The following is a 24,541-nucleotide window of genomic DNA, read 5'->3' as shown; positions in this document are numbered from 1 at the left end:
GTGTTGGAAATAAGAATGTCTGCCTTTTCTCCAACGTAATTTAAAGTGGACCTATCATGCTATTTTTTAGGCAATAGCATAGGTCTCAGATATATAAGAATATATAAAAAAAACATGTCTATGAAGTGTTTTGCTCAAAATACCAAACAGATCACCCATTCTAGCCATGCCTCATATCCCTCTATTTCACTTCCTGTTTCAAAAGTGCTGATTTTGGGTATAAAGCTTTAAAAAAAAAATTGATATAAAAATATATATTTTTTATTTTCTGACGCTGCGTGAGTTCCCCGACACACCGTGGACACATATTTATGTACGGTATAAAAGACATCAAAAAGTGCATTTTGCATGATAGGTCCCCTTTAAATACTTGGCACACAAAAAGTACCAAACATATTTAAAAGATAGATCGAGTAAATCTAGTTTTGAACAGTTTCACGCAAGACCTATTTTCTTGCTATTGCACCAAGAGTGGTTAGTGCCTACTTACTGGGTCTAGTTTGGATGAAGTAAAATAGTTCCCTCATCAAAATGCTAAACACAAGGTCTGTGAACTATCTTCCTTACTCTTTCAAAATGTGTATTTGGCACGTTAAACACAACAAATCAAGTGCATGTAGTTCCATTATATTGACAACTCGTCTTTCTCTAAGAGCACTGCAACTCACATCCAGACAATCTAAAAAATATAAATAGCACTAATAATAATAATAATAATAATAATAATAATAATACATGACACTTATATAGCGCTTTTCTAAAATGAAAATATGGGGGGGCGGGTTGGTCAGAGTTTGAATGCAGTTTTGAACAGGTGGGTTTTGAGGGATCTTTTTGAATGCTTTACTAAGACATAAAACATGTATTTTTGATTTTAAGGTAAACTGCCCATTAAAGGCTGTAACATCACATGAATGAATGTCCTACAGTTAACCTCCGCTCCTTCTCTTACTCCTCAGACATATGCATCTCTACAGCGAGGCAGCGGCTTTGTCAAACACCACAGTGACTGAACATGAAGTGACCTTTGACCCTGAAGCCAGCTGGCTGAAGTTCCACTCAGGAATAAACAGCTACGCTCTGTACTCCCGCAACGACCCCGCTATCCCCAAACTGCTCAAAGACATGCAGAAGATGTCGGTCATTAACGCAGGTGAGCGATGGATAGACGGATAAATTACTATAAAACATCTGTAAGTCTGGGGGAAATGAATGGTGATTGCTTCATGCTATCGGGAGCCACCATTAAGCTTTGGGCCATAAAGTAATATAGCACTTTTCTAACTTAGTGGATGCTAGATTAAAGAAGCTAATATTCTGGCTCTGTGTCAAATTCCATGCCGTGATAAATGATTGTTGTTAAAGTGTAACTATTGTACTTCTCAATTACGAGCTGACGGACTTTGACTTCTTGCAGATTACACTCAAGATGAGAAGGCCCTAAAAGGAGCGTGTGATTGCACCCAAGGTAGGTTTTTTTTTTTGTAATCTTCTTTGTGTTCGATTTCTGAATAGCCTCTTTGTTTGTGTCTCTTTGTTTCTCTCTCTGTGCTTGGCGGCACCGTCAGACACACTGCGCTTTGTGATAGCAAGGATTCGTTTGGCATCGAAATCCAGATTTGTCTAGTCTGTGTAAGACACTTGCTCCGGGGCGAAAAAGCAGGCGTTCGGTTGTGTTCAAAGGCAACGCTCTTAATTACAGCAAATGTTTGATGTCGGTGCGCTCAGAGGGAAGCCGATGTTTCCAGGCGTCAACCTACACACCAGCCGCCACCTACGCTTTCTTCTTCTACTGTACCTCTCAGCAGCAGACAAGCCAAAGCAGGAGATAGAATAATGGATGGTTAATGGATAAGGTTAATTTACAAATCCACTTTGAATAGATGTGAGCAAAAACACTGGCAGATGTGGTGGATTGAGTGGTACTGCTGGCTAGAGCTGTTGGCTAAGTATAGGTGATAATTAAGGCTTTCGGATAACAGGTACAAATGGATGTGTAATGGATGGGGGCTATCGGGCGTGGGCCTTGGATCAAAACGCAGACCACCTACAAATATCACTCAGAGAGACACATAACAACTAAGTAGAGATGTAGAAGGGCCATAAAGAGAGACAGAATGAGTGAACATAATTACAAAATGACCAAGAACACAAAAAGACGAAGAACTGCAAAACCATCAGAAGAGACACAAAACAACAAAAATAGATTGTTTGCTTCTATGTAGGAGTGGAGGATATATCCATACTGCTATACTATACTTTTTATGTAGAAATGTAAAAATTCTGCTCTAGCTTTTGATATAAAGACCTTAACATATTTTATTTATACAGTTTGCTGCTTTCTGCCATGTCTGTGTCTCGCCAACAGTGGAGCGGCTGACCACAGAAACATTGTTTACTGCCAAAAAGAAATTCAACAAAACAATCTGCTTAAATATAGCGTGTGTGTGTGTGTGTGTGTGTGTGTGTGTGTGTGTGTGTGTGTGTGTGTGTGTGTGTGTGTGTGTGTGTGTGTGTGTGTGTGTGTGTGTGTGTGTGGTAGGTCTGGCCTACTGCTGTGACATAATATACAGCCATACATAGTGACAGAGCATAAGCTGTGTGACCAACCCCCAATTACTTTATCACAGGGAACTGGCAGATCTTGAAAGTGTTCCAGTTCAAAATGGCCTCTGGGGCATTCAGTTCAAAACCAAACACTGACTCTGATGCTCAGTGTTTACTTTTGTCAAGCTATCATTCAAGTTTCTACATAAAAGTCAATGTTGTCTCTCTTCCTGCCGCTCTACTGTAGTTGTGAAGCCCAGCGGTCATCACCTGAAACTGGCTCTGAAGATGCAAAACTTTGGAAAAGCCATGTTCAAACCAATGAGGTGAGTCCCTGAGGCACTGCTCAACACACATAATGCATGCACACTTCCATTTTTTTTTAAAGCCATAAAAACACCAAATAGAACAGAAACATAATAAAAGGTGGACAATTCAGTCAGAAAAGTTGTGATAAGCCAACATTTTAAACCTGAAACATCATGTTAATAATTAACCTTTGATAATATTGTGTAAATAAACCCAACGCCTATTAATTAATGTTCTCACTACCTCTCTTCCCCAATGCCCTACAAACAACTGAGTGTAGTTCATTTGCCAATAAAAAAAAAAGAACAAACCAAGGTTAAGATGATAGACTGATAACATCTTTTCTTTTTAATTTCTAGACATGGCATTTTTTAACATACACATTCTCTTGTCAAGTCGTGTTGATTTACGTGGGGATTAATCTTCTCCTACCTGTGTTAATTATACTAACTGACATCTTGCGTGTGTGTGTGTGTGTGTGTGTGTGTGTGTGTGTGTGTGTGTGTGTGTGTGTGTGTGTGTGTGTGTGTGTCAGGCAGCAGAGGGACGAGGAGACTCCTGAAGACTTCTTCTACTTTGTTGATCTCCAGAGACACAACGCCGAGATCGCTGCCTTTCACCTGGACAGGTGCGGTGACGTCACTCGTAACGCTCATTTATCACTTAATTGCTTTTCCTGTTTTACTACCATCTCTGTTACACTCTGTGTGTTTTAATTGGTCTCTCAGTTTATTTATGGGGTATTGACGCCTGGGGGGAATTTTAGAGATTGTGTTTCACATCTGTCATTTTTATTGGCCCTGGCTCTGGCTCTGGTGCCCGCTGAAGTGCAGCAAATGTTTTTGTTTGGGCCTTTTCATTTTAATGGCACGATACGTGACGCAAATTTAAAACCAAATAACAGATTGGAAACAAGCAAGTCAAAATGAGTTATTAATGGCTTCCAGCAGTATAACATACCAAAGTTTAAAACTAGGATTACAGAGAAACACATTCATACATCAACATGTGAATTCATACTAGCAGCATTGCTCTAAGGATGGCAATGCCTAGTGACATATTTAATTAAGTATTGGATGGATTGCTATGACATTTGGCCGTCATAAGGTCACTACTAAATGTCTTCAGTGGCCAAATAACTACTACTGTACGCTGATGACATTCACATCAACCCCAGCTATACTTTGTGTTTAGTGCCAATTAGCCAGGGGCCTCAGGGATTTTGGGCCCCACGAAAATATATCACATTGGTTACTTAAACATTTCTTTCTTAATGTTCTAAAATTGTTTGGGCCCCAGTCAGTCACGGGCCCTTAGAATCGTCCTAACTTTTCACCCCCTTACGGCGCCCCTGCAATTAGCTAATGTCAGGGTGCTAATACACTCAACTATGATAGGGAACATGGTCACCATTGTACCTGCCATGCATACACATGATAGCATTGTCATCACTAGCATATTTAAGCAGGCTGACACTGTGTCTGTCTTGTGTCAGTACTGCTCACAGGGCTTTGAGATATATCTATAAGTATTTTTAGAGGAATGACATGAAAATGTGTAATCTTCAACAAAGTCTTCAACAAGTTATATCAAAAATAACATCTCCTTCTCCTTCCTTCCAAAGATTGCAAGACGTTGCCCAACCCAGTGTTTCCAAACTAGCTGATCAGTTTAAACCACACGCAGTGGGCAAACTCCAGAAAACACACGCATCGTTTTGTAATTGCACATTAGCTGAGGGGAGGTGATTCACTCTGAACACAGTCATCTGAGCCAGACAGTATCATTAAGGAGCCACACACAATGATAAGTCATCGCTTCAACCAAAAAAGACAGTAAACAAGAGGAGTGCCACGTCAACACTTTCATAATTACCTTGTATATCTGCTCTATTAGTCTTTAAATATTACATTTTAAGTCTGACATCAAACACTACAAATGTCTTTGCCCTTTCCTATTTTTAATCTATGGTGGTGTGTTTTCAAATCCGTGGCAGTGCGTTGTCTCTCTCTGTTGCGTCTGCGTTTGCTGCCAAACCTTTAAAATCATCGCCAGAAATCAGCAGTAGGGGAATGCTGAGGATCTGAGAAACATCCATTGAGCTACTCCCACTGATTGTTGTTTGATTACTGTTTGCGACACATGACTGAAATAGGGCCCTCGGGGGAGGTATAAGCTCTTGATAGTGTGTATGAACACAGCCAGCTAAATTATACAGCGTAGAGACTGTCAGTGGAGTTCATTCATTGATAAGAATCAGTCAAAATAAACTGCAGGCTGCTGTGAAACGAGGTGAGGAGATAGAGATAAGGATAGTATTCTCCTGACATGACTCACATGTATATTCAATCACTGTAAGCATGAACTGTAAACTTTTCCTCAACCAGGAAACCCCTTATTAAAGGTCCCCTACCAAAACAGATCATTGTAGCATCCCATAATCCCCTCTGTTTCAGCCCCGTTTCCAAAGTGCTGATTCTCTGTCTGTTAGATAAAAAAAAAGGAGCCACTCCCCACGCCCCTCTGAGAGATATTTGGTTAAAAAGAACACTATAGGCGCTTTCACACCAATTACTTTTCCCAGGAATAGTTCCTATTGTTTTTAGTTCCGGAACTATCTAGTAAATCGCATTCAAAAAGGACTAAATCCCTGAGGGAGGATTACGCAAATGAAACTGCTGACGTCACTTCTTCTTCTTCTGCTTTGGGTTTACTGGCAGGCCGCAAACAACTTCACGGCGTATACTGCCACCCGAAGTCCCTGGCCGGAAGTCCCCGGAGTTGGGGACTGGCTTCTACTGAAGCCTTCCGAGTAAATCGCCAGAATGCCGACACCTCCTCATCTCCACCGCTCCCATGTTTCTTTTTGTGTTGCCATAAGTTATTCTCTCTCCGTTGGTGCGCCGGGCTAATGCTAAAGCTAATAATGCTAATGTGAGCAAATACACACAAAAACTTCACAAAACTTTTCAGAGTTTTACGGGGCGTGGTTTGCAATCAACCCAGCCAGTCAGCAATGGGAACCTTTTTCTCCCCAGGAAAGTACCACCTCTCTAGCAGGGACTGAAAAGGGGAGAAAAGGTTCCCGAATTTTTTTTTTTTTTGGATTGAACGCAACATCACAGGATCTATCGGAACTATTTCTGGGAAAAGTACGGGAAAAGTACTCCGGTGTGAAAGCGCCTAATGGATGGGGGGGGGGGGGGTTACCTTGGTTGGTGATTGGCTAATGGTTACACAAGCCACAAAAATCGTTATGACATCATAAAGTGGCCAAAATCGAATCAGCTCATTTTCAGACAGGTTTCTATATAAATGGATCAGGACAAAAAGAGAGAGAATCTTTTTTCCTGAAACTTTCAGAATGTCTTTACACAGAGGGGACACATGTTGATGTATACAATACATGAACAATTGGATTTTGCATAATAGGTGACCTTTAAGTAATTCTCATTCAATTATTTTTCAGGATCCTTGACTTCCGGAGGGTCCCGCCGGTGGCTGGCAGGCTGGTGAACGTCTCAGGAGAAGTTCTGCTAGTTACTCACAACGAAGACCTGCGAGCTGTGTTCTTCACTTCACCCGGTAAAGAACCAGCAGGTCTTTTTAAAAGGAATAGTTTGACATTTTGGGTAATACGCCAATTCATTTTTATTGCCAAGAATTAGATGAGAAGATTGATACCACTCTCATGTCTGTACACAAGTATGAAGCTAACAGGTCCAACCATAGCTTTCACTTAGCTTAGCATACAGACTGGAACAAGTTGTAGTCTTACATGGCATTCAAAATCCAGCTAACCATGATTTGAACAAACAATATATAATATGTTACTTATTGAGCTTTAGAGGTGATTGTTGGCATTTTTAAACCTTAGACAGATTCACGCTAGCTGCTTTCTGTTGCTTCTTGTTTGAATTTAAGTCGCTAAGGCCGCTATACTGAAGGTCAGTCTCATTACTAACCTCTCTAATAATAATAGATCTCGAAAAACACGAGACAATACAAAAAAATTAGTCTTGATAAATATTTCGTGCCACTTTCCTTTCACTTTAAATGTGTATGCCAAAACATTAAAAACGTAAAGTTTTTTTATTTCTGGCAAGGGTTAAACTTTATTAAGACCATCATGCTAAAATATGTGTTTTTCTCAGCAAAACTTTTGTTTCTACAGTGTGTCCCTATATCTTTTTCCTTGCATCAAAAGAAACCTAAGACTGTTTCTTTGTTGTGGTTTAATGTTCTTTAGTTAGAGGGAAAGCCAAGCAGATCAAACAGCATGTAATTGTAAGTGAACATGAAGCTCATTTTGTATTCCACCCTTTCATTCTGCTCTCTAAACAGCCAACAACACGTGTTTCTTTGCCAAGTGCCTGTACGTGTGTAAGACAGAGTACGCAGTGTGTGGAGGACCAGACGTGCTGGAGGGGTCCCTGTCGGCGTACCTGCCCAGCCTCAGCATCGCGCCCCGCATCTCCATCCCCAACCCCTGGACGCGCTCCTACACCTTCAGCGGGCGAGAAGAGTAAGAGCCAGTACAATTTTTTGTCAACAGCTTTCAAATCAAAACTGCTCCACCTGTTAAAAATCTGCTCAAAGATTGTTGGTCAACCCTGTCAGAGACGTTATGACTCAGCCTAACAACCTAGTGAGGCTGTCCAACAACATCATCTGGGTCCCAAAGCATGTTCTGAACAGCGAATATGAAATGCTATCATCTGATCAGAGATACAGGGTCCCACGATTCAATACAGTCAGAATGAAGCATCCTTTGTGTTCCAGTCAATCCTCACAGTCAATACAGAGCTGATCCCAGATCAAATGCACGCTAAAGGCTCTTTGATCATGTTTTCTCTCAGTGATGTTTGTGTTATGTTAAATGTTTGTTTTTCATGTATTGTGTCTTGATATTTGTCTGTTGATGTTACACATGGAACTGCTGTGATGCAAGTCAAATTTCAGACTTGATCTGACCATTAAAGCTCCCATGTCATGCTTTTCCGGTTATTACCCGTCCCCTTGTGTGTTATGAAGGTTTTTATGCATGTAAACGGTCTGCAGAGTCAAAACCCTCAAAGTACACCCTGTAGCGAGTAAAACTCTAACACAGAAAATACCTCCCCTTGTTGGAGATACGTCACTGTCCATTGATTCTTCCGGGTACCGCATGATGTCATGCGTTACCCGGAACCAAATGGACCAATCCGTGGAGCCGTTAAGTTACGTCCGTGGAGCCGTTACGGTAAGCCCCCGCTGATTGGTCCAAATTGACCAATCCACAGACTTCCTCACACACACACTCAGTGCAGGCAGCTCTGCTGATCTCTCCTCCCTGGCTGCGGGCTGATAACAGACAGTTGGGATTGCGGCGAAATTCTCTCTGCAGACCCATTCTCACAGCGTTTATCAACCTTTTTCTTACTCAATATCAAGCCACACTTAATGTTTTTACTTCGTCTGAGACTTTGTGTGGGCTCAGGATGAATTTGGCTGTCGCTAAACAAGGAAACCACAATCCACGGAGCTCAGCGTGATTCACAACATCCCGACCAATCAGAGCACACTGTGCTCACAGGGAGGGTGCGGGCTGGAGCTATTGGAGCTACAAAGAGCCATTAAAGGCAGAGATTGAAATTCAGTGAATACACGTAGTTTACAGAGATGCTGTATGAGAAACCAAAGTGATTTTGGAAAATTGCACAATATAAATCTATTCGTAGGACCCCCCCAGACCCCCCCCCCCCCAATAAAGCAAAACTGCACGTTTTAGAGTGGCCTTTTATTGCGGCCAGCCTAAGGCACACCGGTGCTATAATCATGCTGTCTAATCAGCATCTTGATATGCCACACCTGTGAGGTGGGATAAATTATCTGGGCAAAGGAGAAGTGCTCACTATCACAGATTTTTTTCAGATTTGTGAACAATATTTGAGAGAAATGGTTATTTTGTGTAAATAGAAAATGTTTTAGATCTTTGAGTTCATCTCATGAAAAATGGGAGCAAAAACAAAAGTGTTGCATTTATATTTTTGTTCAGTGTACATCCATGAAGTAAGGTTATTGTTGAAAATATGTTCCCCACATGTTTTAGTTAAAACAGCATGATGAATTTACCGTCTCTTACTGAGGCCTTCATTGCGGTTGGAACAGTGGGTGGCCTCCAACAAGATAAAAATCTATACAGCGCTTTTAAGTACTCAAAGTCGCTTTACAAAAGTACAATTTAAACATCAAACAAAGATGAGATTAAGTCAATTAGATTCAAATACAGAACATAAATCATTGTGAAGTGGGGGAGTACAAAAACAAAAGGGGGGAGTACAAAAACAAAAGACAAAGAATAATGTCAGTGTTTCCCAGAAATGTTTTTATGTTCATCTCTTTGGTTTTAGACTTTCGTAATTAGGGTTAGAGGTTGAAGAGTGCTTCGTCTAATTTGACCCTTTCTTTCTTTTATACACCATCCTCTATTTAACTAACCTCTGAGGTTAACAATAAGCTGACACACCGTTTTTTGAAGTTGTTCCAAAAATCTAGGCAAAAACATTCAAATGCAGTAAACAGTTCCTGAATCAGAATTTTTGAAAACAAATATTATTGTCTGTTCTTTTTTAGGTGGGAAGTGAATCCTTTCTACTGTGACACAGTGAAACAACAGTATCCATACAACTCAGGAAACAGGCTCCTCAACATCATCGACATGTCCATCTTCGACTTCCTCACAAGTATTTAATCCACTTTATCATCTACTTTTCACTTTGGCACTCAAGCTTTAACTGTCTCTTACTTTACTGTGCTTTAACTTTGCTACAGGCAACATGGACAGACACCATTATGAGATTTTTACTAAATTTGGGGACGATGGCTTCCTTCTCCACTTGGACAATGCACGAGGGTGAGGCTAAAACCTGACAGATCATTTAATGATTGTAAAATGATCCGTTGTGGTTTCATTATCTTAAATCACATCTTGTGCTCAGGTTTGGGAAACACTCTCAAGATGAGATGTCCATCCTGGCTCCGCTATCCCAGTGCTGCATGTAAGTGAAATAATGTGAAGTGATGGTTATTAATAGCACAAGTGTCCGTTAACTGAACTGCATCCTGTTGGGCTCCGAGCATGGCTCACAACAGTGGCGTTTTATTACACTAGTGGTTCATATTTAGAATAACATTACCAAATTAGTTTGTAAAGTTACAAAGCGACCAAGGCTTGCTTACCTTAGCAATGTACCTTTACATATAATTGTTGTTGGTTAAAATCAACACCACTTGTCATAACCCTAACCGTAAGCTAACCAATATACAAGCCTTATCAGTCCAAAGTGTTTGCTTAAAGTGGACCTATCATGCTATATTTGAATAATATAGTGTAGGACCATACCTATATAAGGCATATTTATACTTTTTATTTTTCAAAATACCAAACAGATCATGCATTTTAGCCATTCCTCATTTCGCTCAATTTAACACTGTCTTTGCATCATGGGCTGATTCTGTGAGAACAGCACCATCTACAGGCCTGGCATATGTACTACAGCGTCTCCAGCGCTTTCCAACGGCAATGTCCGTGGCTGTCTCCTCCTGATTGGTGGAGTTGGCCCAATAGCCGTAGCGCCACTTCTGTGACATCATAGAAGTGTTCAAATCTGGATCAGTCTGTATCAGATCCGTTGCAGCCCCTTTTTAAGAGATTTGGGTATGGAGGAAAATAGAGAGGGTTGTGTTTTCTGACACTTGGTGAGTTCCCTGGAACACCGGGGACACATGTATAAAAGACGTACAAAAGTGCATTTTGCATGATAGGTCCCCTTTAAGTGATCTGAAAAACAGGATGTCCTTGGGAACGTGCATAAACTATATATTCTTTGGATTTATCTGACAAAAGCGCCTTAAGTCTACAGGCTGTTATATACACAACAGAGAAAGTCTGGAAAGGTCTCATTTGTCAATTTATGTTAGAACCCGTCCAATTGCAAAACAAAGCAATTAATAAATTTGAATTGTTTCATATAGTAATTTTTTGAATAGTTTTTTTCTACTCTTTTAATTTCTACTTATGTGCAATGCTTTGTCTTATATGCTGCTGCAACGCAAACATTTCCCAAATCGGGACCAATAAAGTACATCTTATCTTATCTTCAAAGATGTTTTGGAAGGAAAATGAGTTTTGCTTTTCTCTCTTCAGGATAAAACGCTCCACTCTGGTGCGTCTGCAGCTCCTGGCCCGACCAGAGTTCAGACTGAGCGATGTGATGAGGGAGTCTCTGAAGGGAGACTCTCTACAGCCCGTCCTAACGGAGCCTCACCTCTCAGCGCTGGACCGCCGGCTACAGAAGGTCCTCCGAGCGGTCCAACGCTGCGTCAGGAGGCTGGGCGAGGAGGACGTGATCACCAAGGACTTTGTTAAATCCACAGCGACACCTCAGATCAACACAGAGATGAAGAAGGACAGGTAGCACAGGACGAAATGGTCCTCTTCATAGCTGTTTCTGTGCAGAAGACTTCATGATGAAGCGAAGTAAGAAAAACAAGGCTCAGATGGTTTCGATTTAAGAAACAAGCCATAAATGGAAGACGGGTTAAAATCTTCTGAGCTTGTCAGAGAAGGATCCCGTTGAGGAGGTTCAGACCGTGAATCGCTGCAGGCCTCAAATTCCTATCACAGAGGGAGTTGTGCATTTTATTTCCTTTTGTATCTTTAATGGTCATAAATTCCCCCAAGGGTGCATTTTATGACTGACTTTTTGTTATGTCCACGAACACAACATCAGGTACATCAAGATTGAAATCCAGATGGCTGTGGGATCAAGCATGGCGGTTTTAAAAGGGCTTCAATGAAGATATGTTTAGCCCTTAAGCCTTTGAGTGTCTGTATTTTGACTACACCGTTTATTCAACACTTATTATAAGAGGTTGAGCTTTAGGAAGAAAAAACTTGCAGCCTTGCCAACATGTATGCAAAATGCATTGAACATATAATATTAAAAAGCCCAAAAGTGCACCCTAAAAACCAATGTTAAAAACCAAAAAGAAGCATCAGGGAATGGAGTTTATTTATTAAATCAATTAAGCTAAAGTATGAGAGTCCTACCACGCATCAAATTCAGCAGTGGAGTTAGTATTAATAAAAGAGAGCTACGATGCACTGGATCAGTTGTTTGCCAAATGAATGCTGGTGAATATGTTGGTTTAGAGAGAAATGTGTGGGTGTCTTTGTGTTGTTCTAATTTTTAAATAAAGTTATTTTGAAGAGAAATGATCACCTGTAACAGTGTGTCTGTAGATGTATGTGTGTGAGAAAAGTGCTTCCGTTAAAACAGTCATTTAGTTTCCTCCACCCCATTTTCCAGACTTGTAAATCCTTCTGTCTCATCAGAGGGTTTAAACCGCTTTAACACGTCACAGTCCACTAACACAGGCTGAGACGCAGTAATGACTAACCTTAAGTAAATGTGAAATATGTGTCATATCATATCAAGATAGAAAATCCTGAACTAAGGCCAACATTTTTGTTATTATGAATATGAGAATGTGTGTGTCATCTGTAACCAATTTTGAGCTTTGGCCTTCATTATTTTCTGTGTTCCTATCCGACAGACTTGATATGATCCAGGTCTGTGTGTGATGTAACACAAGGTGAACAACCACAACTATTTTTAAGAGATCTTAACGTTTGGAAAGATGCCAAATAAAGTCAGACATCAGCTTAAAAAGGCAGGCAGTAAGGCTGATAAGTCGAGATCGTAAAAAGTGCTCTCTACCCCAGGCAAATACCTTTAAACCACAGTGTATCTTCACTGAAATCTAGCAACAGGAATTCACATTTGAAACCCCAGTTGAAAATGTAGAATGACAGATTAAAAAGTGAAAAGGCAAATGCCAAACTTTTCCAACTCCAAAAACTAATAGCAATAATGTCAAAGCTGCAGATGTTGGTCGTTTCCCAAGAGCAAAGGACAATTGGCAATAATTACATTTATACATTTTTCTCATTATTTGAAAATATACTACGTGGAAACAAATCTAAATTGTCTGAAGTGATCAAAATCCTCTTTAAGGAAAATGTGATTATTAACGAGATGACGAATGTTGAGAAATAATGACAAAATGGAGGAAAGGTTGACATTTAACATGTGGGTATGAGTCATAGACTGTATCTATAAAAGTATGTTTCTACATTGCTACTACGTTTTGGTGCAGGAATAAATCAAAATTGTCCTGCTGTTCTCTAAACATTAAGCAGTGGCATGTCTCCCCCCGGTGGACAGATGTCATGTTGCATCTCTTTTCAGAGCCAATGTACGCAATGTAACCATTATTATTAAGATTTACTTTAAAATACACCCCACATTATATAGACAGGATAAGTTAAAACCCATGTAATGGAAATACTTTACTGGAAGCATCTTGAACGACAACCATATTAACGTGTAAAGTTAGTCAACTTGTCAGAGAGCGAGAGTTAGCATTAGCATAGCATAGGTAAAGTTTTTACAACAAACATGGTGAAGTGTGCAGCTTTAGGTGAATTATTCAAAGCAAACAAGGTAGTTAGCTTTTTTTGGAAGTAAATGATCCCCTTGTGCTTTCTTACATATCTTCAAAAAAATATTACATAGTATTGTATGTTTTACAACCAGTTACACCGAGTCAGGACATCTGCCAGTTACAAGCTAACTAGCTAACAAACATAAACAATTATCTAACTACACTTACCTTTGTAATACGTCTGGTAGTCGGCAGAACAGACTTCCCATCTGAGTTAAACATGTATTTTTGAATCTCTTTAGTGGAAATAAACCAGATAACAGACCTCTGTGTGCAACCATGATGCCCTGCTCACCTGTTTCGTAGAGGCGAAAAAATAAATCTATTTCCAGCCCATTTTCAGGGTTTTATTTTTTGGGGAAAACCGTGTAAAAAACATTAATAATGTCAGTGTTTTCCATACTTTAAAAGAGTTTAGCCTGAATAATTGTCTCTACTTAAGCAACGTTATAAAAGTAACATTTTAGAGGTACTTGAAGGCCTACAAACTTACTTTTATTTCGATTTTCTTCTACTTTAAACTAAAACTCTACTACAACTAAGAGGCAAATATTTTACTTTTTATTCCACTACATTCATATGATAGCTAGCTTTGCCAATTTTTACATTTACAATTCATAACCTATTTGACAAATTCAATTGAATCAATGACAGTATCTCCAGACGGAAAAAGTTAAATATACAAAATAATAATAATCCAATAGTTCTACTTTCAGTAATTGAAGTATATATTAACGCAATTAACTTTGGCCCCTTTACTTAGGAAAATAAAAACTGTAATGTGTAAACTGTGACATCGATGATTTAACGTATATGTGTTTTTCAACCCTGAAATATAACAACAAAAAAAGTTGAAACATAAAAGAAGAAAACACAACACAAAGCTGAATTATTTTTACTTTTTTATTGCTTAAACTGCCATCTGGAACAATCTATACCAAAAGGATAAACATCTTTGCACATACAGGAGGTCAAACTGAATACAGGGTAGAATAGAAAAAGAATGGTCCTCTGGTCGCCTGCAGCTCTCTCTGCGCTGCAGGCCTAACAAACTCACTGGAGGTCGGGCTAGCAGGAGTGACTGACTACTACTGTAAGCCCAGGTTAGGTAAGCTAAGGCAAACCGGGACGATTGCAGTGTGGCTAAAAACATTTTGGACTAAAACCAATGATGCTGCTATTTACAAGAAATCAATATTTTGATAAAAGGTGAGTCAAACCCACGCTCCCCTAACGGAGTCATTTCCTGTGGATCAGGATAGGGATCAGATGATTGATTTAACTGTAAAGAAAATTACATATTACTCATGTCCATTAACAAAAAAACTCTTCTCACTAACTTGACTATACCCTGCAATCGGCACCAAAATCAAATATTTTTTGGACGTACAACATACATCTCGATTCTTAAGCGCATTTAAGTGCCCAGAATGAGACAAAACAGAAACACATGACTGGTTCTATGTCATTTCTGGTAACAGACAAGTGAGGCAGGAATGAAGAGTTAAGCCTATAATCCAGAAGTCAACATTGTGTGATTTGGTAAAGATCTTTTAAAAAAACAAAAACAGACTTAAACATTATATGCCATCTAAATAGTCATGAAGCAGTTAAGCTAGGGAGTAACAAACCAAATATTTGACAAAGTTCCTGCTTCTGCACGCAGCAGCTGCAGGATTTTTTTTTAATACACGCTTTCCATTCATACCGGATCACTGGATGCCTAAAACATCATGCCAAGTAAGCATAGAGAACAGATCACAAGCTACTCTGATGAAAAGACAGCCACCTTTTCAAATAGGCAATAAGCAATGACACTAGTTTTAAATAAATATCTGCTCACTCTGCCCATCCGCTTCCATACATAAATACTTCAGATGTCCTGAAAACCCATAAAACCATCTTGTTTTTTTCAAGACTTCACTTCAATAAACCTGGAATAACCCATTTGATCTATTCTTTTTTTTAAGTTTTAACCCATGACGTTTTACACAATACGATTACATACTGTTTTTGTCGGTTGACAAGAAGAAGCATTTATTTACTTTGTGGCACTGGACACCTAAAATAGAATTTATGGAAAAATAAGTGTTTACAAAAGACAGTTAAACATAGTTTTTTTTAGATCACCATCACTCCAAACCATAAATTGATCATTTAGTCCATGATAATTAAAATAATAATAATAATAATAATAAAACTATGATCAATTTTAACTATACTATGATAACATTTTGATTACAAACCATAGCAGAAGAGTGACCAAGTTATTTGGTATATACTAAAAAAATTGAATACTGAAATACACTTAATACTCTTTTTTTTTTTTTTTTAGCTTTCTTTTATATATTATATTATTTTTCCTCAGAGTAGTCAAGGCAGTTCTTGTATGGTCGTTCTACCGATAAAGAGGACAGTAACTACTTCCTGTTTGGAGCTCCAAATATTGAGGGCACGCACTGCGTTTCCACGGCTACGCATCGTTGCGCTGTGACAATAATCCACATTTGGCACTCGCCTGGTAGCTGCACATTCAAATTATAATTTGTACAAGCTTACTAAGCAAAACAGCCTTTTCTCATCGTGCCAATCATGGTATAGCTGAAACCTAAATAACGTCTGATAAAATTCAATCATATTCGTCCTGCCTTTTTTTTTTTTAATACAGTTTCTAGGTTTTTCTCTACGCCGTGTATCTAAATCGGGCTAAATGATGTCCAAAAGGAAACTCTTTAACGGGGAGAAAATAAGTCCTCTGTTCAATCTACAACTTAAATCTGTAAGAAGTTCACTAAAAGCGCCATGTAAAGTTTGATTGTCCTGTCTCAGCAGTCTGAGACCCTAATGTCTTTCAGATCTCCTAACAATCCTGCTTTGTGTTTAAGTCAAAAAAAGAAAGCGTAACCAGCGAATATAACATAGGGTAACGTGTGATGTAACTGTGCCTACAAGGTAGCGTACAGCAGCTGGTACAAGCGCTGGTGAATGGCTGAAAGTCACCTCAGCGTGACGGGTGCTAACAACAAAATGATCTCTGTGTGTAAAACGAAAAGGGATAAAAGCCGAAACAGAAAGAAGAAGAAGAAGAAGAAGAAGAAGAAGAAAGTGACAAAAAGCAAATTGCATTGGTGGACCCTGGGTCTAAAAGGAGAAAAGAGGGGAAAGGGTGGAGGGAGGAGGAGGAGGAGGAGAGACCCTTCAGACGGACAGCGAGACGAAGCTGTTGTACTGTTGGATGTTTCGTTTGAGAATGTCCGAGCAGGGACCCAGGACGCGCTCGAAGCGAGGTCGGTCCAGCTTCACACACTTCAGGGGGCCGCGGGCGACCACAGTGGCCGCGCGGGGGCGGTTCATCAGCAGGGCAATCTCACCTGGAGAACACACACAGAAACGTCAAATAACATGAAGACACTGCACTTTGGTCAGGTGTCATAGTGACAGGAAGTGTTTCCTTGCTTTTTTATTGAAAACGGTACCGCAAAACAATATCAATTCAATAGAAATAGTGATACATATACAGACTGCTGTGATGAAGCTTTCGTGCTTACCAAAGTAGTCAGAGGGTCCTAACCTCCCCACTTCCACAAACTCCTCGTTCTCTGAGCGACGCTGCAACACAGCTGCAGAGCCCTGAGAAAAACACATAGCCTACACCTTAAGTTACATGAGCACATTAATCCGAATATCTTCTTCTTCAGAAAAGTCGATTTCTAATATCATTATTTTTTTAGTTCAACACTCAAAAGACCCCTTCGCACTGAAATGAAAACATCAACCCGTTATCATTTCCATCAAATGTGACATCTTCATATTGCATCACACCAATGAAAATGTCTGGAATTGGAAGACGCAAAAAAAATTATATAATATTTAAGTGGCTGGAACCAGCATTTGTCAAATTGTTACAAACACAATTGTACACAAACTATACATTTTAAATTAATTGACTGACTTATCAATTAATTTACTAATCCTTTCTGGCTCAAAGATCAAAACATGTTTAAGATGAAGCAACTCTTCATATCACCACAAGAGGGCGTGCATTTGTCGATAACAAATAGAGGTGGTAATACTTTAAAGAGCTGAAAATATAAACCAGCATTGAGTCCCAAGAGGATCCAACATCCCTTACACTGTCTGACGTAACTAGGCCAACAATCAATTACAGAACTCAGAGTTTAGAGGTAAAACTGTGACATGTATAAAAGGCATGTGTGTAAGTCAGTGATGAAGTAAGTACTTCTAAGATGATGAAGAACTCGTCTCCAGGCTCTCCCTGCACAACAATCTTCTGTCCGTCCTCAAACTGGACGGGCTCCAAGGCATCAGCGACTGTCAGGCGCTCCCATTTGTCGAGAGACTCTGTGAACAAAGGAGAGAAGAGAAGTCAGCTGACATGACAACACTGTCAAAAATCAGATTTGAAAAGGTTGAACCTGTTATTGGTGATGCTTTTAAGGAGATGTATTTTTAAATGCTCTTTTAGGTTATTTTAATCTCAGCACCATACACATGTAACGTGCTTCCATTTTAAAAAGATTTGGGATGATTTGAAAAACGAACCCACCTAGAATGGACACTTTCCTGAGGAATTCCTCATACATCTTCCTCTTTCTCAAAGTGCTTCCCTGAAGAGAAAGATATTTGTGTTATTGTGTAAAAATGAATAATAACACGTTTAAAAATATGAGAGATGCCCCACAACTAGACAAAAGTACATTAATGACAAACATTTTACAACCTGGCTTTAAAATCAGTGGCCTTTCTTTGCATTAACAGAATCAAAATCTGAATATTTTAATCATCCTAGCGGGAAGTGGCTTTAATGCAGTGGCTCCATTTAAGAAAAATAGAATAAAAAATGTTTAATCTAAAGAAAAATTTCCCAAAATAAAATGCATATAAATAGGAGAAGTAAGAATGTGCAATAAAAAGCTAAAATAAAACAAATATTTAAATAAACAAAGGTAAAAGTAAAATGTCCAATAAAAATAAAAACGAATAATTCAGGAAAATATAAGAAGTTAAGAAAAACAATCCAATAAAATAAAAATATTTGTACAAAAATAAGAAATTAAAGTAAATAGGTGCCCATTGTACTACTACATATTACATGTATGTAACAGTCTATATACAGTGGTGACATACACACCCCACATACTAGAGTGTAGGTAGGGGCGTGTATGTTTAGCGCCTCCTCACCATAAGTATTCTCCTGTAGCTGTCCCTGTCGATGCCCCACAGCTTCACGTTGGTCTTGGCTCTCACGGTGGCCGCCCTCGGGGTCCCGTAGATCAGGGCCAGCTCTCCGAAGCTGCCCCCCTCCCCGATGCTGGTCACCCATTCATTGTTCACATACACCTGGCAGACAAGCAGGATAGAAATAGAGACATTTAAACCCAATGGTGACAAAAATAATGTTTTCTGTTTATTTTGAAGAGGATCAAACACTCACATCCATCTCTCCTTGGTCGATTACATAGAAATTGTCTCCTTCATCACCTGTGTGCATAGAAGGAGGACGTTAACATTACCCAAAGACATCAATCAGAGTCAGATTTATTGCCGAGTTGGCAACACATTAACAGAAGTTGCTTTAGAGTTAAGTGTCATTTTAATGTACAAAAAGTATCTATAATAGCAACATGACAGTTGACTGAAAAAAATAATTATATCTACAGTATCATGATCTGATCAACTTATCACAACAAGATGAAGTCCTCCTACCCTGCAGAATAACAGTTTCCCCAGCGATGTAGGTGACTGGAAACATGGCATCAAATATGTCACTAAGAAAAGAAAAGATTTGTGAGTAAGCCAGCTGTTATAAAAACGTTCAAGAGCTTTATCAAACCAACTTTAAGGCAGGTACCTCCTCTCATTGTCGTCCAGGTGTGAGAAGAGAACATTCTTTTCAATAGCTTTGGCCAAGGCTGCCATCGTTTTGTAGTCTTTTGGAATGACCTTAAAAACAACAGACAAGTCACGCAACTCTTCCTAGAACAGATCATATCAGATTGTAGATTAAAGTGTTGCGACACTCTCTGTGAGCTGCTTGCACGTCTACCTTTCTGACATAAGAGGCTGCGTCCTCCTCTGTGTAGACCTCTGCGCTGAAGGCTCCTCTCCGCCGGCGGCCCTTCACCACCGGGTTCATGGGGGGAGAAACCTCCTCGTCACGAGAGTCTGAGCGGGAACTGCTGGCCTTCTGCTGGTTCTGGATCTGCTTGGACTCCTCCTGCAAGGGAGAAGGGGAGGAGGTCAGCCAACAAAGGGTAGAGTTGGTACAGTATATCCAAGTTAAGTCAGGATATTATTTGTAAAATCTACTTTTGTGGAATTCAGTGATACACAAAAGTTATATAGCATGGTTTGAAAAACGGACTAACAACGATTTTCTTAAGTTATAATATCCTTTACATTTCTCCAACCGAGTAGCTAAATATATCTGAGACATTATAGCTGACCCGACGAAAAATTATATATTTAAAAAGGAAAATAGGAAAACTATAACAATCGTAAATGTCTTTGAAACAGATTTGAAACGGTCTAAAAAAGATTGGAAGAATGATCAACCATCAAAGATTTCCAAAATAAATTTCTTGGAGCCCTATATTGGATTAAAACAAGCCAGAAACATACAAGCAGTAGTTTTAGAAACACTTGTGCAAAATATGGTGGTGGTAATATAGAATTTTAATTACTGTATGTGCAGTTGAATTTTAAATTTACTCAATACATTTTTTGAATAAAGCATCACTTACTTGGCCTTAGTATTTCTTAACTTGTAATTTTGGTTAATTTAGAAGAGGCTTCTGAACACAGCTTCTTCAAGCCTTATCCAAGTGTTTATGTACATTTGGGAAATCCCAGAATTGTCCAAAGCATGTATTTCAAAGTTTATTAGCCACATTACTGTACTTGGACACATAGTGAAAATAAAAAGTGAAATATGTATATAACTATAAAAGTAGACTCTCTCAATGAGATTTTAATGCTTACAGATATTCGAACATTGTTGTTATTGAATGAAAACATGTCCCGGTATATACATAAATAAAAAAAACTAAACAGACAACTTAATCATTAATAGTGACTCTATGGCTGTGTAAACAAAACTGTGCAATGTCAGCGCAACTCCCAAGAGTTATAATGGTCGGGAAAACCCTGCTGTTTATTCTGGCGTCACGTTGGCCACATTCTTATGTCAACAAACATGCATGTGAACACAACGAGCCGTATCAAGGTCAGCTAAATTGATTATGGTCCCGTTCATATATTGCATGGTAAGTCGATAAAGTAATTGTTTGGAAAGGCCTACATACTGTATAATGATTTGCATCGAGTCCACAGTCCAATGATGAAAAAGAGGGGGGGAGAAAGTACTCAGATCTTGTACTTAAGTAAAGTAGAAGTATCAGAGTGTAGGAATACTCTGTTACAAACAAAAGTCCTGCAATCAATATGTTACTCAAGTAAAAGTACAAAAGTATTAGCATCTAAATATACTTAAAGTACCAAAAGTAAAAATACTAATTAGGAACATTGGCACATTTCAGAATGATATATAATATGTTTTGATTATAATGATTGATGCATTAAAGTGTTATGAAAGCTGGTAAAAGTTCAGCTAGTTTGAATGACTTTGTTTACTGCAGGGTAGCTTGTGAGTGTTATTCCTGGTGTAACATAACTCTTATTTAAGTGCTGATTATATTTCATTAATCCAAATCTGCAAAGTAACTAAAGATATTAAATAAATGTAAGTACAAGTACACTATTTACCTCTGAACTGTAGTGGGGTAAAAGTAGAAGGGTAGCACAAATGTACAAGTCTCTCAAAATTGTACTTAAGTAAATTCACTCAGTTACTTTACAACACAAACACGAACACACACACGAACCTTCTCCAGCCTCTCGAAGTACTCCCTGAGGAAGGCCATGGGCCTGTCCGGCCTGGAGGTGCACAGCTGGACAATGCAGTCCTTCAGCAGCTGTTGAATGTTGTGTTTTTGCACGTACTGCTCACACTCCCTCAGGCTCCGCTCCTCCTCGCTGCTCGTACTTCCAGATGCCATGACGACAACCGCAACCCTGCTCTGTGACCTCTAACCTTTGTACTGGAGACAGTAACAGGAAAACAGGAGCCCGATTTCAGATCATTGCTGTACAAAGTGGATTTACTGGATTAGTCGGAGAGCGACACAAGAAGAGTAGGGGTGACCGCGATGAGAGAAAACGTGAGAATGTGAGAAAAATAGAACCAGAGTGAGAAAGCGCTGAGAGATGGGGTGTTGTTTTTGCACTAAGGAGCCTGAGTGCTTCTTAGTGTCAGGAGAGAAAACTGGTCATATGATGTGATCACACATATCTGACCACAGACGAGAAACTAGGACAGGCTGCGCTTGGTTTATTTACTCAAAACAATTGTACTTCTCCACTAGGCCTGAAAGAAGCCCTCTATCTGAGTGTCACACACAAGGCCTTGATTTAGATGGTGGAATAAAAAGCCAGTGAATCAATCCACTGTGAAACAGACCAAACCCAGAAAATAAAGTGCACTTTGCTTGAGGTTTCTTCATTTCAGGCCACAGTACTGCTGTTGAGCCAAATAGCCTGACAGATCCCAGATCATGTGATTGGCCTCAGTGATATAAGCTTCTTCAGATAGCTCAGAGCTTGATCTAGCTGTGAAGTCTAAAACAGGAAGGCCTCATTTAACCAACATTTGAGAAGGGTGAACAAAAAGACCAAGTGTATCATGCATTTGCATCAGTATAATAGGATTCGGATCATTTCTAATCAGGCCAGGCCCAGGGGATTTACTAGCCATGTTATCAAAGATGAGGGCTGGCTCTTTATGCAACTAACCAAATAGTGGAAACTTTAAAAGCTTGCTTTAATCCTAACCTACCAAAAGGAATAACTAAGGGACCAATGATACTGCTTTCAAACCAAATGGGATACATTAAGAGCCAAGAGCCAACAGCTGGGCTTTCCTGCATTAAATTATAAGTAAATCCAATTTAGTTTAACATATTTTAGGGTAGTAAAATTGTACATTTAACATTTTAATTCTCTAATTCAGTTGCTAACCTGCAGCCTCCCCTCTGCTGTCAACTAAGAAGAGAGCTGTCAATTATATTAGAGAAAACACTGCGATGCACAAATGACCTTGCTGATCGGGTGACAACGAGGTATGCTGGGGGGGATGGAGGATACCAACGCAATATAATGGTTTGACTAATTTAGTAAATGTTGTCGCCTTTGAGGACAGTGTGAAGCAAATGCCTTGTCTGTAACACCGTCTAGGTCAGGGTGGCTTCATAAGGAGGCTGCAGCCAAGAAACAGCTAGCAGACTGATGCTGAACAGCTACCCAATTATAATAACAATTTAACAACACATTAACGAAATAATACATGTCTTTGTAGTTTTTCTTAGCTGTCTTTGGCCTACGTTGTGTGGGAGAGTGTGTGTAGTTTGAGCCTAGCTGGCTAGTAGCTCCGTGCAAAGGCAAAGCTCTCCTCCAATGACGCCATCTTGAGTTCTATCATAAACAAACGAGAGACGGAGGAAACAAATTTCACCTATGCAGAGGTCATATGATCCGCGAACGGGAAAGAAAGCCAAGTACTCACAAGAAACTGTAAAATTCCTGCCGAGCCCTTCGATAGCGACTCGGGATGGATGATTTTTCTCGAAGCGAACCGTTACCAGATCCTCCTCGCTTCGATTTTTTTCCCGAGCCCTGGACCGCTGCCCCACCGGATACGGCTGAGAACCAATCAGCGGCCGTCACTGACGTCAATTCTCCTCGTTCTGACATGTGAGCCCGTAACCCCTGGCAACCTTAAAGGAGCCCGCACGGAAATCGTGACGTCAAGGAAATAGTTTAGAAACAAAACAAAAAAAAAGAAAAGAAAGAAATCGATTTATATCTGATTAAAAATGTGCCTGATAACAGGAATCTGTGTTTTCTGTATTAAGACATCCTGGTTCACTGCAGTGTGCTTGAACGTCTGTCCATTTACAACATGATGTTTTTGTACACACAGTGGTGCTGTGCAAAGTAACTATTTACTCAAGTAGGCCTACTGTACTTAAGGACAATTTGGAGGTATTTGCACTTTACTTGAGTAATTAAATGTTTTGCTACTTTGTACTTCTACTCCACTACAATGCAAAGGTTTATAGTGTACTTTTACTCCACTACATTTATTTAATACCTTTAGTTACTTTACAGATTTTGATGGAAAATATAATCAACACAGTCAGACTTTAGTTCCACCTGGAGTAAATTCACAAGCTACCCTGTAGTATACAAAGTCATTAAACTAGCTGAACCTCAACGAGCTTTGATCAAACTTGAATGCATCAATAATTATAATCAACACGTCTGATATTAATAATTGTGGAAGGGAGCAATCTGCATAATGAGTACTTTTACTTTTGGTAATTTAAGGATATTTTGATGCCAATACTTTTGTACTTTTACTTGTAACAGAGTATTCCTAAACTCTGGTACTTCTACTTTTACTCAAGCACAAGATCTGAGTACTTTTCTGTGTACACATGGATTTGAACTATACAAAGTAAAGCTAGGCTACTCATTATGCAGAAATATGACCAATGTTTGCATTATATTAAATATAATAGTATTATTTATGAATGAATACAAGTTGTCTCAGTCTTATTTACATTTACTGTTTGTGGTCTAAAAGATAAATACAGTTTTAAGGATAGTGTTTCAGTATTCAACATCTGGATATGGGTTTAATGCATGGTTTAATGGTGTACATTTTGTAAACATAAAGGTTAAAATAAATTAACAAATACATCTATGTAAAGCCAAGCTTAGGTAGACAAACTAAAACTAACATAATTGCAAAAAAATCTATAATAGCTTTGTTTAACAGTTTTTCAGGGCAGAAAAAGCTTTATCGTCTCTCATCCAATGAAATCATCAAAACAATTCCTCGTGACAAGACTGAAAGCATAATTGGCCAATCAACAGTTTAGTCTCTTAAATAGGCGGGTCTTACGTGATTGACAGAAATACTGTCAAATCAACGGGAGGCTTTAAACATCTTGACCAATAGAACCGCCGAAAAGAAGATTTACATGTTGTCACC

The 24,541-nt window shown here is 39.2% G+C and overlaps 2 protein-coding genes and 1 long non-coding RNA gene across 4 annotated transcripts in view; 1 reads left to right on the top strand and 2 right to left on the bottom strand.

The window, feature by feature from the left end:
• LOC307024569 overlaps positions 1 to 13,600 on the bottom strand; it is a 21,652-nt gene extending 8,052 nt beyond the window's left edge. The window contains exon 1 of the long non-coding RNA XR_013803918.1: positions 13,576 to 13,600. This is a non-coding gene — a long non-coding RNA (uncharacterized lncRNA). The remainder of the gene's footprint in view (positions 1 to 13,575) is intronic.
• fam20a (FAM20A golgi associated secretory pathway pseudokinase) lies at positions 928 to 12,115 on the top strand. Its single transcript, XM_079660305.1, has 10 exons — positions 928 to 1,153; positions 1,418 to 1,468; positions 2,795 to 2,873; positions 3,392 to 3,484; positions 6,326 to 6,441; positions 7,201 to 7,381; positions 9,472 to 9,581; positions 9,670 to 9,751; positions 9,837 to 9,896; positions 11,045 to 12,115. The coding sequence occupies exons 1-10, from the start codon at positions 964 to 966 to the stop codon at positions 11,313 to 11,315; spliced, it is 1,233 nt and encodes a 410-aa protein (XP_079516431.1). The 5' UTR covers positions 928 to 963; the 3' UTR covers positions 11,316 to 12,115.
• Positions 13,601 to 14,296: 696 nt separating the features above from the next.
• LOC307025099 (cAMP-dependent protein kinase type I-alpha regulatory subunit) lies at positions 14,297 to 23,207 on the bottom strand. 2 transcript variants are annotated; one of them, XM_079659684.1, is made up of 11 exons: positions 23,048 to 23,207; positions 21,312 to 21,527; positions 19,475 to 19,645; positions 19,280 to 19,371; positions 19,135 to 19,196; positions 18,863 to 18,909; positions 18,610 to 18,768; positions 17,975 to 18,035; positions 17,648 to 17,769; positions 16,956 to 17,055; positions 14,297 to 16,778 (listed from the first exon to the last, which is right to left on the bottom strand). In XM_079659684.1, the coding sequence occupies exons 2-11, from the start codon at positions 21,483 to 21,485 to the stop codon at positions 16,606 to 16,608; spliced, it is 1,161 nt and encodes a 386-aa protein (XP_079515810.1). In that variant the 5' UTR covers positions 21,486 to 21,527; positions 23,048 to 23,207; the 3' UTR covers positions 14,297 to 16,605. The 2 variants fall into 2 exon arrangements, with proteins under 2 accessions (XP_079515810.1, XP_079515811.1); XM_079659685.1 differs by having other exon boundaries at positions 16,956 to 17,037.
• Positions 23,208 to 24,541: the final 1,334 nt, after the last annotated feature.

Source organism: Notothenia rossii (genome assembly GCF_949606895.1).
Source record: "Notothenia rossii genome assembly, chromosome: 11".
Taxonomy (NCBI): domain Eukaryota; kingdom Metazoa; phylum Chordata; class Actinopteri; order Perciformes; family Nototheniidae; genus Notothenia; species Notothenia rossii.
The sequence above is the reverse complement of the archived record's forward strand: the minus strand, read 5'-3'. Positions and strand labels throughout refer to the sequence as shown.

Coding starts and splice junctions, on each gene's coding strand:
- fam20a (XM_079660305.1), top strand. CDS start 964: ATGCATCTCTACAGCGAGGCAGCGGCTTTGTCAAACACCACAGTGACT. Junction 1,469..2,794: donor AGCGTGTGATTGCACCCAAG/GTAGGTTTTTTT, acceptor GCTCTACTGTAG/TTGTGAAGCCCAGCGGTCAT. Junction 3,485..6,325: donor GCTGCCTTTCACCTGGACAG/GTGCGGTGACGT, acceptor ATTATTTTTCAG/GATCCTTGACTTCCGGAGGG.
- LOC307025099 (XM_079659684.1), bottom strand. CDS start 21,485: ATGGCATCTGGAAGTACGAGCAGCGAGGAGGAGCGGAGCCTGAGGGAG. Junction 17,770..17,974: donor CAGGAAAGTGTCCATTCTAG/GTGGGTTCGTTT, acceptor CTTTGTTCACAG/AGTCTCTCGACAAATGGGAG. Junction 17,056..17,647: donor AGTTCTTCATCATCTTAGAA/GTACTTACTTCA, acceptor CTTAAGGTGTAG/GCTATGTGTTTTTCTCAGGG.